The 16736-nt window shown below is 39.7% G+C and overlaps 4 protein-coding genes across 6 annotated transcripts in view; all 4 read right to left on the reverse strand.

Moving 5' to 3' along the window:
- Window positions 1–15705, reverse strand: part of LOC146969016 (GTPase IMAP family member 7-like) — a 78692-nt gene extending 62987 nt beyond the window's left edge. The window contains exons 1-2 of one of the 2 annotated variants that reach the window (XR_015034220.1): window positions 15615–15705; window positions 4600–6075 (exon numbers count right to left, since the gene is read on the reverse strand). Coding sequence is in view for 1 of the 2 variants with exons in the window: in XM_085759206.1 (XP_085615332.1) it covers window positions 4829–6075; window positions 15615–15621 (1254 nt within the window). In the remaining variant the exon portion in view is untranslated. Of the gene's footprint in view, window positions 1–4558; window positions 6076–15614 lie in introns of those variants that run through there. The other variant, XM_085759206.1, reaches the window with a different exon arrangement.
- Window positions 7013–9204, reverse strand: LOC146969019 (GTPase IMAP family member 4-like). The gene is made up of 2 exons (XM_085759207.1): window positions 9116–9204; window positions 7013–7995 (listed from the first exon to the last, which is right to left on the reverse strand). Exons 1-2 carry the CDS (start codon window positions 9120–9122, stop codon window positions 7193–7195), a joined length of 810 nt encoding a protein of 269 aa, XP_085615333.1. The 5' UTR covers window positions 9123–9204; the 3' UTR covers window positions 7013–7192.
- On the reverse strand, window positions 9758–15654 carry LOC146969020 (uncharacterized). 2 transcript variants are annotated; one of them, XM_085759204.1, is made up of 4 exons: window positions 15615–15654; window positions 12385–12482; window positions 11983–12045; window positions 9758–11607 (listed from the first exon to the last, which is right to left on the reverse strand). In XM_085759204.1, the coding sequence occupies exons 3-4, from the start codon at window positions 12023–12025 to the stop codon at window positions 10346–10348; spliced, it is 1305 nt and encodes a 434-aa protein (XP_085615330.1). In that variant the 5' UTR covers window positions 12026–12045; window positions 12385–12482; window positions 15615–15654; the 3' UTR covers window positions 9758–10345. The 2 variants fall into 2 exon arrangements, with proteins under 2 accessions (XP_085615330.1, XP_085615331.1); XM_085759205.1 differs by having other exon boundaries at window positions 12385–12487; window positions 15615–15647.
- On the reverse strand, window positions 13497–15710 carry LOC146969021 (GTPase IMAP family member 4-like). The gene is made up of 2 exons (XM_085759208.1): window positions 15615–15710; window positions 13497–14384 (listed from the first exon to the last, which is right to left on the reverse strand). The coding sequence occupies exons 1-2, from the start codon at window positions 15619–15621 to the stop codon at window positions 13594–13596; spliced, it is 798 nt and encodes a 265-aa protein (XP_085615334.1). The 5' UTR covers window positions 15622–15710; the 3' UTR covers window positions 13497–13593.
- Window positions 15711–16736: the final 1026 nt, after the last annotated feature.

Genomic DNA, 16736 nt, shown 5'->3' on the forward strand with positions numbered 1-16736 from the left:
TCTTTGTCGCATTTACTATGTCCTCTCTGTATGAAATCTGCCATATGCCTTGCCCTATTACCGGCCTTATTTTCTAGGATGAAAGCAGTTACATATCCTTTAAAAAGAAAAAAAAATCATTACTGAACTTGTAATAAAAGCTGGATCGCTTATCAATCACTCTGATTGCAGTTAATGTATAAGTCAAAGTCAGACAGAAAATCTGCTCCAGCTACATGAAGAGTTTAGTTCTGTATATGCTTTTTTGTCATATTTCAATGTGTGAACTAAAGTCCACGCTCAGTGTTTGCAAAATTATTTAAATAAGTCGATGTAACTCACCATCCATGATGTGCAACAAGAAATTGACACAGCGAGGAGTCCAGACTAACACAGACTGAGTGACTTGACATGTGTCTTCACTCTGTGACTGCTTTCATGTTCTTGTACTGTTGCTGGGTTTGAAATAGTTTCACTTTTAATTTGACTTGGTTGCTCTTTAAGGGACTTCCTGTTGAACCCCCAAACAAAGAGAGGCAGGAAACAAATTGCAGCGAATTGCTGATGGTGTTTGAGGATTCTCATTAACACACACAGTGCTTTAAGTCAAGGCTGTATCAGCCACTGGCTAAAAATGACAACAAAACAAAAATGTACTTAAAGAGGTTATAGTGTGTTATTGAATATGCTGTGTGACTTAAATTGTTGTAGCATTAAGACACCACACTTTTATCAACCATGGGACATATTGTCTTATTTCATGTAACCTGCATTAATTCAGGTTAATCAAAGTAAGAGAGAAATCTCACTCAATAAAGAGAGAAAAACAGTAGAAATCCACCCAATGATTAGTCTTTCCTTGTCATTTTAAATGTGAACTGACTCATCATTAAGAACACAAATACGTGACAATTTATGAAGTAGTTAATTACAGTAATAGGCTGAGTAAGTACATGAAAAAATGAATAGTTCCATCTCATTTGTCTTAAAGCAATGAAACTGTCTTTTGACATTTTGACTTGCAGCCAACTGAAAGTTAAGTAAATAGAGCAAATACAATTGGGATATGTGATGTATTTTATTATAATTCAGATGAAATAACATTAACAACAATGATAATTTTAATGTGTTATTATTATTACTATTATTACATTTTTCCTAATTTGCCCTCCAATTTGTTGTTTGTTGTCCAATTTACCCCCCTTTTGAGTGAAATTATAATCAATGGTGTCAGATAAGTAACAACAGCTGCAGAGTGTCAGTCAGCATTGCAGATACTCCTGTGAGAGAATGTTTGTTTCCTCACGTTGGTTTCACTTACTGGAAACAAATACGTGCTTTCATACATGTACATGATGAGGGCCAGTCTTCATGGTGTAACCACATACAAAACATTTCCATATCTAAAAACAGAAGGTTTCACTTTGAGTGAGAAACACCATCAAGTCACACTGCAGGGTAGGTTTGGGTTTCAGTACATGTGAAAACCTTCATCAGACAACTGAACTGACATTTTTAGAAACAGGCCTGCCTGCGTGTGTGTGTGTGTGTGTGTGTGTGTGTTGTGACAATGTCACCTTGATTGAAATTAAAGTAGGCTGCTGTTAAACCATAATATGATATGATATATAAAAGGGGTGATGTGGGTGAACTTGGGGGGAAAATAACATAAACCAAGGTCATAAAAGGCAGGATGTGACGCGGGGGAAGAGCTGGAGAGATCCTTAAACACTGATGAACATGGGCTGTTAATATTAAAGTGGAGAAATATGGGGTGCCGTTTGTAAAGCTGCTCATGCTGAAAATAACAGCAACATTTTGTCACATGTAGCTTCAAATCATGTTTAAAAAAGTGGTGTGAATTTTTGAAAGTCACTCTTTAGCACATTTAACACAATATTTGTTAACTTTGAAATGTATTAAATAGTCAAATCTAAATATTACACCAACACTAATTAATGTTTCCAATCTTAATATAATATTTTCAGAACTTATGTGATGGTACATCGAGTTACAACAGGTTGAATGACACCTCTGTCATGGCCTGAGGGGGTCTGTGTCATGGATGTTTATATCAAATCAAATCAAATCAACTTTATTTATATGGCACTTTTCATACATTGTAACAGTGCCTCACAGAGGATAAAAACAAAACAAAACAATACAAAACACTGTGAAAACCTAATAGCCTAGATCCATGGTCTGTGTCACCTTCACTGGCAGCGTGAAAAACCAGAAGCCGGTTTTGCACTTCCGTTGTTTACGTTTCCATGGTTAGTTGTCATAGTTGCAGTAAACGCATGGATCTATTAATGCTGGCTTTTAACATGGATGTCTGTTTGTGTGATAGCCTATCCATTGTTAAAAGCTGGTGTGATCATATGGCTGTGATAATCTATGCGTTTTACAGATTTTTAATGAAAAAAAAATCCATGCATTTAGGCCTACCACAATTTCTGAAACCATGGAAACGTAGACACACAATTTCACCGGAAGAGCAAAACCGGCTTTCATTTCTGATGTTCAGAAAAAGGTGGATAGTACAATATCCACCTTTTTCCAAACATCAAACACGTAAGCCGGTTATAATATGTTATAATATTTCTCTTTATTAAACAGCAGCGTGACATAGCCTATGCCTACTTTTAGAATCCAGCAGCAGGAGAAGAAGAGAGAGCCTTTTGGAGTCAGGAGTGCGTATGCAATATGTTTCCAGCATAATATTTAGATCTTTTAGTATATCCATTAGTAAATAGGTTTTTCTTGAAGTCCATCATGGGGCAGTGGATTTCTTGCTCACCATTTTCATTTGAGTGGCAGCCAGTGCACGGCTTGTGCATGCGTGCGTGCCGTGCGTGTTTCAGTAGGCTATGTCAAGTGCTAAGTAGGCCTATGCACAGAACGAGCACAGGCAGAAAGCAACCCGTTTCAAGGTTTACATGACAGACAGAACGCTTTAGAAAAGGTTTAAACTTACACAGACTCTAGGGTGTATTCATGTTTCACACCCAAATATTAAAATGATACATTGTTTCATTTTTCAGTTAGTGCGGTTGCTTTCACACCTGCTTTTTGTCACTCGGGACCAAACTAGGAGAACGTCACGTCTCCATGACTACCGGTTGGAATCTGGAAGCGCTGATTGATAAAACTTTCATGATGGAGACTCCAGTAGGGCCGGTTGTTAGTAGCTCTGGTCATTTATTTCTGTATTATTTGCATGTATAACTCTGTTTGGTACTTTCGGCTGGTTTCCGGTTGCGTTCACCCAGCTCGGTCCCGTCAGTTCCCGGTTAAGCGTTAAACACGGGCGGACCTCCGCTGCTCGGTAATCAGCTGCTCCGCGGACCCGAGGGACAGACCCGCCGACCTGTCCGGTGTCTGAGCGACTCAGCGGACACGCACACCTAAACTAGTGCGCACCAGAGTTCGGCTGGAGCAGAACCGAGACCACCTCCTCAGGCCGCACTAGTTTTGGTGCGCATTGGAGTGCGATGTGCTTTCACACCAACCCAAACTGGACCAAATTTAGTGCGCACTAACACTGCAGGTGTGAATACACCCTAATATATGTTATCTGTTCACAGTGATCACTCTGATGTAATAAAAAGTAAGAACATGGATCACAGGATCAGCTGATTTTTCTCTGTGCCAAGTTCATTAACTATGGTTAGTATCAACACCAAACATATCACATTATAGTCCTGAAACTAAACAAAAATTGAGCAAATAGGTCATTTAAAGTTTCATCATCGGATAAGTAAGGGATAATGCCCGACGAGGTGTCCATTATCAGAAATTAATGGACGACGCGGAGGGGTGAACCGTCCGACGCCCCTTGACAAGTTTTGACTCTGCTTGGCATTTACTTCTTTGTGAGACAAGAAGCTGGTTTATCTTGAACACAGTCTCTCCCATTATGGTGTTGCCAAGGCTGCTCTTCCCAACTCCAGTTTTCCCCAGGAGGATGATCCTCCTTGTTGGTGGTGCTAGAAAAGAATAATAACTCAGATTTAATTTATTTCTGCAGCATACATTTAGTTCTTTCCTTATGCTTGGTTGAGTACTACTGTATGCTTGGTCACTTTTCCTGTAGGAATTGTAGAATCTGACGGAAATTTTATTTATTTTTTTGCAGTGCAAAGTTTGACATGTAATTTTAGCCAAGTTAGTTTTTTGTATCATCTCTCAATGTACTGTATTTCTTTTTAATGGGTTTTGCTCATTAAGAAAAGGACATAATTCAAAGGAGCATTAGTAAATAGTAACATAAGAAATGGCAGAATAAAAGAGAAAGTAATCTGAACTCACCTGCCATGTGGTCAAAAAAGAAAAAAGACAACTGAGTTAGTAATTAAAGCAGAAGTAAGCGATCCGGTCGTTTTGGCTAATGCTGCGTTCCAGGCAGGCTTTTGAAACCGTAAATTACAGCTTCAAGTCACGACTTACGACTTTGTGTAACATGATGTCCCATGTTACACATCTATGCTGCTTTATTAATTTAACATCAGTGATCATAGTACATTAATTTTACAGCAACATCAGAGCTTGTTATCATCAATATTTATATTGATGATAACAACAATATTGTTTGTTATCATTATGATCAAAACTATTAACCTTTTTGATAAAGAGTACAATCTACTTTTATTCAGCCAGAAAGCACAAACAAAAAATGTGATGTTAGTTTTCAACAGTGACAATCTTTTTTATATAGCTTTCGCCTTTCGTTCATTTTTATTATCCAGTATATGAATAAACATAATCAAGCGATGGATTAAAGGTAGCTGATAGCAAGTTTTTACTGTGAGATATGATGTTTTAATCATGAGCCCTCAAAATGTGCAAGTCATTTTGGCTTTCCATCCTGTCCTGACTGTGGATGTAGAATTCTGTCAAACAATCCAACTGTGCTATCAATGGCACACAGGGCGTCATCTTTGACGGCCCCTGCTGTCATCTTTACAGCTTGCCATGGGGTTTCTGCCTCCTCGGATGCATAGTATCCTCGAACACCACCAGCCCCTGCTCCTAATACAGCAGCTCCAATTGTAAGTGCTGCTCCAGCTGTTCCTGCTGCACCTCCTCCTGTTGCAGCTGCTGCTGCCGATTCTCCAGCTGCTGCTACTGCTGTTCCTGCTGCTGCTGCTTCTCCAGCTGCTACTGCTGTTCCTGCTGCTGCTCCACCCAATGACCCTCCACCTGCTAATGTGGCTGCTGCTCCTACTGTTAATTGTAGAGCTTTTTTCATATATGGAGTCTTTGCAGACATCTTTAAACCTGTATAAACTACTGCAACCATCGCTGCTACACCACAAAGAGCTCCTATCAATGCACCTGTTGCAACACCTGCTGCTCTGATCCAAAATCTATTAAATACACTGGCTTTAGCCCGCCGTCTGATCTCTTTCCCTGACATATTTCCTGGTGACTGTCTAATGTTTGCCTCTTCTTGCTTGATTTCTTCCTGCACTGCTTGTAGCATCTCATTGGTGTAACACCTTCCTTGGTTTTCCTTCATCTTATCTATTGTTTTCAGGATCTGTTCCACCTGAAACTGGTTGTTCCTGTACTGATCTTCTCCATTTCCGTTCCAGTATTTATTGTCAATGACATGGCACCGATTGCCACACTTCTTCACCAGATCTTTCAGAGACTTGTTCTGGTTGACAAAGTCCTCAATCTTCTTTCCTTCAGGAAGTTGGTCACCATGAGTGAAGAGAACGACAGCATACTTAAAAGCTTCCTCAGAGAAATACTTAATAATTTTGTTGATGACAGCCTTCTCCTGCTCTGTGAACTTTTCCACTTTCAATACAATGAGAAAAGCATGAGGCCCAGGAGCGCACTCTATGATACACCTCAGTATCTCAGGTTTCAGGTTCTCTTCTGGTTGGTCTGTGTCGAAGAAACCAGGAGTGTCGATCAAAGTGAGGCTTCTTCCATGGACGGATCTGGTTTGTGCTTCACATCGACTTGTTTCTGAGTTAAAATTGTCACTGGTCATGAACAGTTTCTCTCCAAATATGGTGTTGGCCAAGCTGCTTTTCCCTGAGCCAGTTTTTCCCAACATGACAACTCTCCTTGTGTTTGACTCTATAAGAAACAACAACAAAAACATATCAGTATGAGTGTTAAGACAACAAAGGTCCTCGGTGTTCAAAAATTACAATGAAAGGAAAAACACTTATTACTAAAAAAGATAGAAATAGGCTGTAGGTAAAATTGCATGGACTATCTTAATATTCTTACACCATGGAGAAGGACCACAACTGTTGGTGAACATTTATGCTGAAATGTACAGAAATAGAAAGGGACCAACAAAATGTGTAACCCATGTTGACAGCTGAACATCAGGGCAATAAAACATGAATATATTATGGAGCATAATAACACCAGACTAATATCAACAAGTGTCCATACTATTTTTTTAATGTACTTTTTGCCTTTCATTGACAGCACAGTCAAGAGAAACAGGAAATGGGGAGGCAATACGGGGTGCTGCAGTGAGGGCTATACAGTAGCCACTGCATATGGGGCGCCTGCTCTACCCACTGAGCTAAACGACGCCTCAAGTGTCTATAACATTAAAGGAGACAATTAGAAGCGAAGCCTGTAAATCCACATATTTTTGAACTATAGGCCTACATTGACTGAGTTTGAGCTGACCACAGTTTAGTGGTGAGTCCTTTCCACTCATTTCATGGATGTATTCAGACATAGGCCTACAGTATTTTCCCTAGGTTGCCCAAAAATATGAAAAAGTACTAAGATTGACAAAAGAAAAGCAAAACCATCCTTCCATGCTGAGAAGAGTTTCTATTAAAAACACACACAAGAACTTGAATGAGAAATAAGCTTTTTTTATTTGTTGATTATTTATTTTCCAAAAACATTTTTCAACAGAGAGAGTGGGGAGTTTTAACTAAGCATGAGAAACAACCATTAACTTGGAGAGGATTTCACATCACTTATTTCAGTTTTTCACTTTTCTAATTTTCATTTGTCTCCAAAAAAGAAACTCAGAAACAGAAAATTAGCTATTTGCTAAACTACTGCACTTGTAGCATTGATAGCAAAGCACAAAGTAACATCAAAACAGTGCCATAATGCTCTCAGAAAGTGAGACACTGCAATGTTTGAGACAAGCCCAGATGAGATGGTGGTCTAGAGTGACATCTAGTGGCAAAGATGATCACCTTCTATTACTCTGTCACAGGATAGAGTGTATTACTGCTTTGGGTTTCATCATTTTTGAAATGAGGAGCACACCAAAGATCACTGCTCCAGCAGCCATCACTGATCTCTTACTTAGAAATGTCTTCAAATACTTAAAGATGTTTAGAAAAGATGGTGAAGATGGATTAATGTTCTTCTCTTGTTCTTCCTGCCATTCCTGCAGCATCTTTGCTGTGTAGCAGCCTCCTCTGTTTTCTATCACCATCTTCTCTATTGTGTTGAGCAGCTGTGCCACCTGGAACTGGTTGCTCCTGTATTCACCCTGCTGCTTGTTTTTCCAATATTTATTATCAACAACATGGCACCGACCACTGCACTTCTTCATCAGATCACTCAGATCTTTGTTCTGGTTGACAAACTCTTCAATCTTCGCTCCCTCAGGGAGCTGATCGCCACATGTGAAGACGACTACAGCATATTTTAAAACTTCCTCAGAGAAGTACTGACAGATGTTAGTGATGACATCCTTCTCCTGCTCTGTGAATGTTTGCACTTTGAGCACAATAAGGAAAGCATGAGGCCCAGGAGAGCACTGAGAGATACATCCAAGTATCTCAGGCTTCAGTTCCTCCTCAGACCTGTCTGGATCAATGAACCCAGGAGTGTCGACCAAAGTGAGCCTCTGTCCATTGATGGATCCAGTTTGAGCTTCACATTTTCTCTTTGAAGAGCTGATACCGTGGTTGACAGTGAACAGTTCCTCTCCAAATATGGTGTTGGCAAGGCTGCTCCGCCCAACTCCACTTTTTCCAAGCAGGATGATCCTCCATGATGCGTCTGGCATTAGGAGAAAATAGTTTGAAAAATATTTTTTTTTACCCAACAATGTCTTTAAAAATGTCATAGTGTAAGACGTAGGAAATATGAAGCCAACATGATAGACTGAGATTGAGAATGGCATGGAATGTACAGTCTCTGTGGCTCTATTTTATTTTATGGTGATTGTTAATGACTTTATACAAACAGCGTTAACCCGGACAGATAAGACTGTGCTTGTCTATGATCTCTGTAGGGTTGCTAGTCTTAACTAATGATTAATTTGACCTACTTTAAAACAACAAGTATCTGTAGCCTACATACAGTAAAAATATGGTGAGTAGGTCAAGTGTTTGATAGATGTTATCTACTGATACTTGAAAGCACAAAACTTAAAACATTGACTGACTTTGTGGTTGTTTTGACTGATTATCCAATATCTGCTGCACATTTAGCAGCTGGTGTATTTAGGCTGGTGGATGTGTGAATTAATACGTTCATGCGACGAGAGAGTGTTGGTAAAGTGTGAGGTGGAGTGTGGCACGTTTGTTATCTGGCTTACACATACTGTATGTCACGTGCCAAAAAGACCTGCATTTGCGTGATACAAGTTTGTATTCAGTGATACTCATGGTCATAACTAGCTTTCCCTACGTTCATGAAGGTGGCATTGGCATAGCCTACAGTTTACAGGCTAAGAAGCCTGTCAGTCATTGTTGTTCCCATGACAATGAGTTGTTTTGGAGAGATGGGGCGGGAACTGGCATGGGACCCGGGAGTGTGCTGTGCGCGAGCCTGGAGAGGAGCGCTAAGTTAGACCGAGGGATTTCGTTTCTCGTGATGGTATTGTTGCGTCCCCGTCTGTGACCCGCACCGCACTCGCACCAAAACTTCATCTGGGTCGACCTAAAACACTGTCCGTGTGAAGGCACCCCGATTTTACGTCTTATAATTATTCTGCAGCACTAGTTAGTCAGTTTAAGGACAGTTTAGACCGTGAGTCAGAGAGAGAAACAGAGAGGGAGAGAGAGGTAGCCTATGTTGCAGCCACGTGAACAGTTTAGCTCTGTAAATGATTTTCCGTCATATATTAGTTCACTCTGTGTTCACAATATGAGTGACATAAGTAAATGTAACTCACCATCCATGGTGTGAAGAAAGAAGTTGACACAGTGTCGAGAGTCGAGAGTGACACGGACTGCGTGGCTTGTTCTCCGTCTTCACTCCCAAGTGGCTGCTTAGTTTCAGTTTCTATTTGACTTGGTTGCTCTGACTTCCTGTTGAACCCTCAAATAAACACAGCTGGGTTTTGTTTACATATTAGGAGTGGAAAGACATACACACACACACACACACACACAAAGTATAACGTTAATATCAAGTCTTCATCTCTGTTCTAAACAAAACATATCTGATGTCTCCCATGCTCATTTATTTGTTTGGTTTCTGAGGAAACGTGCAAAAATTGACTGTGCGTGTGATCATACTGTGGTGGCATGTGTTAAGAGACAACAAAATATACAAGAAATGTCATCCTTTATTATTGTTGTAATAGCATCTGATTAGGCTGGAGTTTAAACAAAGAAAATAAGAGAATTGCTTCGTGGAATACTCCATGTTTATTACAGAGACCATTACAAGAATACAGGTTTTACTGCTCTCTCTTACAGTAAAATAAAAGTGATAGAACATGCATGGCTATATCTCTCATAAAAAAGAAGAAGTAAATCTTATAGAAAATCACATAAGCTGTATGTGACAAAGAATAATGAGAAGCCGTCAATATCTGGATGATGTATTAAATTATCTTAAGTAGATGAAATAATATATGACTTGTGGGTTATTAACTCAATTGTTGTGACTCCCAGGACTATAATTATGGTATTGGTGGTATTTGATGTTTGATTTTCTTTTTTCCACTTTTATTTTTCAGTCTGTCTTGATCACGGCAACACAATTCTCAGATTGAACATGTATACAGGTTCAAAATGATTCTGCAAATAATTGAACAAACCCATGTCCCAGTCAGCCATATACATAATACATTACATGATACCCCTCTATTTGTGTTAATTTAAATGATTTTAAGACATTATTTCACTTCATTCTTTATGATAATCATGTATGAAAAAAAACATCAGGGAGGTGATTCAAAAGATAATAAAGTACATAAACACATGTAAAAAGAGTGAGTGCATAATGACATAAAGTGAACACATACTACAACAAAGACGTTTTTCCAGCTTTTCTCCCATCTCCCAGAGACACCAATTTAGCAAGTTGGTCAAAGCAAGCCTGATTTCTAAGAGCTAATGTATCTGACCAGTTGAAAAGTATTTTTATTGTAAGAACAACATGTTTAATGCTTTACCTAAATATTAACTTTGTATAAAAAAAGAGACGTGAACAAGCTTTTTGTATATGAAAATATTTCTTTCAAAAACACTTTCTGTTTGGAAAAAAAACAAACAAAAAAAACCTTTCTACCGAGTGTAAAGAATCGGTTTCTATAACGATTTGGTTCTTCTACCACATTGTAAGCCGTTTCAAAAACGGCCCTAGCTGTGTTCACTACTGCCTCCCTGACTGAACCTGCTCGACCAGCTTCTTCATATCCAATACAAGCTCCGACTAACGCCCCTACTGTTGCTGCTCCTACTACTGCTGCTTTAGCTGCAACGACTGCTGCTTCAGCGAGTGATGCAACTGCAGTTAACAGAGATTCATTTCTTGCACCTCTTGCTACTGCTGTTGCTGCCGCTGACAAGGCTCTCTCTGGTGTTACTGAGGCCTTTACTGCTTCCCTCCATGCTCCTATTCCTGCTCGTGCTACAGCTTTGACGACTAATGCCCCCATCACTGTCACACCAAGCAGACCTCCCAACAGGGCTCCTGTGGTAACACCAGCTAATTTCTTGAGAAGATTAGAGACAATTGTCGTTGCCGTCTCTACGTTCTCTTCCTCTGACAAACGTGGAAATAACCGTCTGTGCTGCCTTGTCACTTGTTGTCTTACTCTCGATATTACTTGTAGCATCTGATTGGTGTAGAGACCTTCTTCTTCTACCATGTCTTGAATTGTGTTTAGTAGGTCTGCCACCTGGACTTCATTGTTCCTGTATTCGTGCTGGTTGTTTCTCCACTGTCTATTATCAATGACAAAGCACCGATTCCTGCACCTCTGCAGCAGATCACGCAGCATCTCATTCTGACTGACATATTCATTAATTGTCATTTCTTCATCGAGCTGGTCACCATGAGTGAAGACAACCACAGCACGTCTGAAAGCCTCCTCACCAAAACACTTTCTTATCCTGTCAATAACCTGCTTCTCCTGCTCTGTGAATCTCTCCACTTTCAGCACAATGAGAAAAGCATGAATCCCAGAAGCGGATTCTGTGATACACCTTGAAACCGCAGCGGCCAGATCCTCCTGAGACCCATTTGTGTCAAAGAAACCTGGAGTGTCGATCAAAGTGACTCTTCTTCCATTAACAGATCTGGTTTCTCTCTGACATTCTCTTGTTTCAGAGTTTGCAGTGCAGCTTCTTGTAAAAACATCTTCTCCCAGTATGGTGTTACCCAGGCTGCTTTTCCCACCTCCAGTTTTTCCCAGAGGGACAATCATCCATTCTGACAATGAAAAATAATTAGATGTACATTTGTAGACATCAGAAAATGAAACATCATGTTTTACTGTGTCATTTATTCTCCCAGCAGATCTGCAAAGCCTTCAGGTCTTGTTTTGTGAGTATGTTTTTTGCCTTTATTTGATAGAATAGTTGAGAGACAGGAAATGGGGAGGCAGAGAGAGGGGGAATGACATGTGGTATTCAAACCGGGGCCAACTGCAGCGAGGCCTATGGGGCATCTGCTCTACGTCTCTAAATTTTGAGGGTCAGCACTCATTTCTATAACTAGTAATGGAGATGTAATAGATAGAGTTTTACTGATAGAATAATGGTGTGATTTAATTTTGCTTCGTGGCATCTCAGGGGTCAAACTCACCACCTCCATTGTTTGGATTCATTTGAGCGGCTTTGTTACTCATCTTTGAGGACAGTGTTGATCCTGTGGAGAGGTGCAAAGTGAGACACTAACACACAGGAAAACATTAAAATTGTAGAATTAGTGGCAAATGGAGGTAGGTTGTATTATACAGTAGAGCTGCAACAATTAATCGAACAATTATTATTATATAATTAAAATCAATTATTCAAATAAAATCGATTAATTCCGTTAAATAAATCAACGGATTAATAGATAATGAAAATAATTTTTAGTTGCAGCCCTGTTGTATTATACAACCCAACTTGGCTTGTAACACTGAAAAGATAAACTTTCAATTGACTTCAAATGAGCCTGATCTGCTTGAACCAGATTTCATTCACAGTAAATAAGTTGTGCCACCTTGGACTGTTGCTGCTGAAGTGGTTGTTTCTTCCAATATCTGATCAGTGACACGACACCGGCCGTTGCACTTCTTCACCAGATCACTCAGACTCTGTCTGCGCTGGAGGAGACAAATTAAGCGTATAGCGTTAGTTCTGGCAGGCCATGACGTCAAGCTCTAATCAGCACAGCGTAACTGTCTTCACCTGTGCAGGTCAGCTGATGGCTCAGCTGACTCCCCTATTGGGGAACTGCATTCAGGGCGCGCTATTTAAACTGCTGTAGCCCGACGTCACCTCCCTTGCTGCTGCTGCTTCCTCTGCCGGCTTTTTTGCAACCCACCTCCGCCCCAGCTCCTCCTGTCATTATATCTTGTTGGTTGCTCTGCTCTGTCTGGGTTTTCTTTGCTGCTGCGCTCCCTGCTTATGCCGTTCATGATGGCTCGTGAAGGGCAGGAAGGTGCTCTTCCTGCCTCAGGCTTTCCACGCAAGCGCGTGGAAGAGCAGGGGGTCCCAGAACAGTACCATACCGCCAAATTAAACTGTGCAAGTAAATAAATATTATTTTGACATAGTGGTCCTGACAGAAATGAATATATCATTAATATGGTTTGTTGTTTGTCTGTAGTGCTGCTAAAAAAAAAAAAAAAAAAAAAAAAAGGTGAACTGATTCATGCCTATGACAGAGCTTCAACCATGATGGTAGAAAGGCAAGTCCAACATTTGTTTGCACCCTCAAAACTGTTTTTTTTTCATATGCTGAGAGGAGACTGTATTTAAAAAAGACACTAAACTTACTGTTTTGAAGTAATCTTTTTATTTGTTGATTAATTAATTTACAACAATTCTTTCAGCAGAGAGAGACATTTTCAACAATCTTGAATAGGGTTCAAATTACCAATCACATCAATGAATGCCTTCAGTTATCCTCTCATACATGGGAAATAACATCATTACTATTATAGCTTTTGAACTGAAATTCCACAGAAAATAGTTATTGCTAAACTTCTGCAATACTATCACAAATGGCAAATAGAGCACAAGACAAAGCAACAGTAATCAACAGTCTCATGAAGCTTTCAGAAAGTGAACACCTTCACCTAAAATGTTTACAAGTAAGAAACTTGCACTGTTGGATTAGATTTAGAGATGATGGTGGTCGAGTGTGACATCTAGTGGCAAAGATTATCATCTACAGAACCTCTAAAACCTTTCATTATTCTGTCTGTCACAGGATACAGTGCACTTCTGCTTTGGTTTTCATCATTTTTGACATGAGCACACCAAAGACCACTGCTCCAGCAGCCATCACTGATCTCTTACTTAAAAATGTCTTCAAATACTTAAAGATGTTGAGAAAAGATGGTGATTCAATGTTCTTCTCTTGTTCTTCCTGCCATTCCTGCAGCATCTTTGCTGTGTAGCAGCCTCCTCTGTTTTTCACCATCTTCTCTATTGTGTTGAGCAGCTGTGTCACCTGGAACTGGTTGCTCCTGTATTCATCCTGTTGCTTGTTTTTCCAATATTTATTATCAACAACATGGCACCGACCACCGCACTTCTTCATCAGATCACTCAGATCTTTGTTCTGGTTGACAAACTCTTCAATCTTCGTTCCCTCAGGGAGCTGATCGCCACATGTGAAGACGACTACAGCATATTTTAAAACTTCCTCAGAGAAGTACTGACAGATTTTAGTGATGACATCCTTCTCCTGCTCTGTGAATATTTGCACTTTGAGCACAATAAGGAAAGCATGAGGCCCAGGAGAGCACTGAGAGATACATCCAAGTATCTCAGGCTTCAGTTCCTCCTCAGACCTGTCTGGATCAATGAACCCAGGAGTGTCGACCAAAGTGAGCCTCTGTCCATTGATGGATCCAGTTTGAGCTTCACATTTTCTCTTTGAAGAGCTGGTAGCGTGGTTGACAGTGAACAGTTCCTCCCTAAATATGGTGTTGGCAAGGCTGCTGCGCCCAACTCCACTTTTTCCAAGCAGGACGATCCTCCATGATGCATCTAGCATTAGGAGAAAATAATCACCATCAGAAGAGTCTCTTTCTTGGTCTTATAGACACCCCATACTATCCATAAAAATCTGGTGAGTAGGTCATGTCTTACTGATACTTTATGATGAGAGCACAAATTGCAAAACGTTGACTGACTGGGTGCCGTTTTCACTGATTGTCCGATCTATACTGAACATTAAGCAGCTGGTGGTCGTGTAAATTAATATGATCTTCGTGCGAGTGGGTGTTGAACTGAAAGGGCTGAAAAACAAATAACAGAGCCAAGGGCGTGGTGGCCATTTTCACAGGACACGACAGGAAACAGCCAGACGGTTTAGGAGAAAAGGCATGATTAACCATATTAAATACTTTTACCCTCAACAGTAATTTAGTGCGAGTAATAATAATAATAATAATAATAATAATAGTTTACATTTAGCGCTTTTTTATCGATACCCAAAGCTTGTACAGAAAGTCAGAAACCATTGTTCACTCATACCACATTCACACCGGTGATTAGGCTATAGACCTTTGTTTCTTAGTCTCACTCTGATTTTCTGTCTTGTTCTGCAGCATTACTTTACTGAAAACACAGAGTTCAAAACAGTGAGTCAGAGTCAGACAGAGACAGAAGTCTGCTGCAGCTATGTGAATAGTTTAACTTAACTTAACATTTTACAGTGTGTGAACTGAAGTCCACTCTGTGTTCACAAAGCGATTTTGGTGATTCTTCAACTATCGTAGAATTTGTGTCCCTAGCAGATATAACAAAAACTGAAATCATTTCTTGTTTTACAAGAACTTACATGACATCAAGAGGAACTTTGAAAAATGTCAAATGTCATTTCCAACACGTGAAATCCTTTTCACCACATATATTGTCATTTCCATCACAACACACATTTTCACATAAAAATTAACAGTGAAACTAATAATATTTTGCAGTTTTGGAAATTATGCAGCTGAAATCTCAATAAATGCTCTGAAACATGGGTTATTTTCATAATTTTGTTTAGAAAAACAACTTTTTTGTGGTGTGGTGGAAATTATGCTTTCCACTTAATGTTAAACTAAAATGTCAAAAATCATATATTATCTAAATAATTTTATCACAGCTATCAGGATACATAATTGAAAAGTATACATCTGAAAAAAATTCTCAAAATATATGTTTGATTTTCTAAAATTTTCAAGACCAAATTTGCCCGTAGTTGAAGAATGATAAGTGAATGAAACTCACCACCCATGATGTGAAAGAAGAAGTCGACACAACGAGGAGTGGTTTGGCGTGTGTGTTTACTCTCTGGCTGCCTTCCTGTTGCTGTGCTGCTTCCACTCGACTTGGCTGCTCTCAGGGTCTCATTCATGAAACGTGAGTAAATCTGTGTGTAGATTTGCACATAAGAGCTCACTCTACTAAAACTCTACTCCGGATTCATGAACGGTGCGGGAAACTCAGATTTGATCGTAAACACGTGTGTAACATGATGAATCCCAACCCATCGTAAACTAACAACACGCCCCCGGTGATCAGCAATTAGCATAGATCTCCATACATGAATAGCCATATAAGGAGATCCTGACCACCATATTCGGAGGTAGGTGCATCCTGCTCACCTGCGGCCATGACGCAATCAAGGAAAGAGGGAGAGAGAGAAAAAAGAGAGATCACGGATCGAAGTCATTTTGGGTGAAGTGGAGTCCAGAAAAAATATATAATATATATATTATAATATAATATAATAAATAATAAGTAGGCCTATCCTTGGTTGATTAAAGAACCGTTTAAGAAGTAAAGCCAGAATAGTTCGATATGAAACATGAACAAAAAAATAATACACACAACTCCAGAGCTACAGGGTCCGTGTACCTTTTGTCAGTTTGATATTCCGTTTTAATAAAAAAACGGGAAAACGGAAATACCGTGGTTTTTTCCTTTTTTCCTTTTCAAACAAAAACCAATAAATGAAAAAACAGAGTCGTTTTTCCGTTTTTGGTTTTCTGAATCAAAAACGAAAAACGAGAAAACCACAGTCAAATAACGGCCCGAATTTGGTTTTTGTAAATTCATTTATTCGTTTTTCGTTTCATGTTTATCAATATAACGGCGGGCAGAACGGAAGCGGAAGTGAAACGTAATAACTTCAAAATAAAAGCATGCTTATTTTCATCCAGACTACCGTTCTCTTTATACACTCATTTTTACAGTTTATGCTCGACACATAGCCTACATTTATTTCAGTGAACTAAAGTATAATTGTAGATGCCATGTACTAGTGTTTTGTGTGTGTGTGTGTGTGTGTGTGTGAGGGGTTGGGGGGGGGGGGGGGGGGTCAGGTGGGATGATACGTCACCAAGCGTA

Source organism: Trachurus japonicus, chromosome 18 (assembly GCF_045865225.1).
Source record: "Trachurus japonicus isolate A0001 chromosome 18, Traja_1.0".
Lineage (NCBI taxonomy): Eukaryota > Metazoa > Chordata > Actinopteri > Carangiformes > Carangidae > Trachurus > Trachurus japonicus.

Coding starts and splice junctions, on each gene's coding strand:
- LOC146969020 (XM_085759204.1), bottom strand. CDS start 12,025: ATGAGTAACAAAGCCGCTCAAATGAATCCAAACAATGGAGGTG. Junction 11,608..11,982: donor GAATCCAAACAATGGAGGTG/GTGAGTTTGACC, acceptor TTTCATTGTCAG/AATGGATGATTGTCCCTCTG.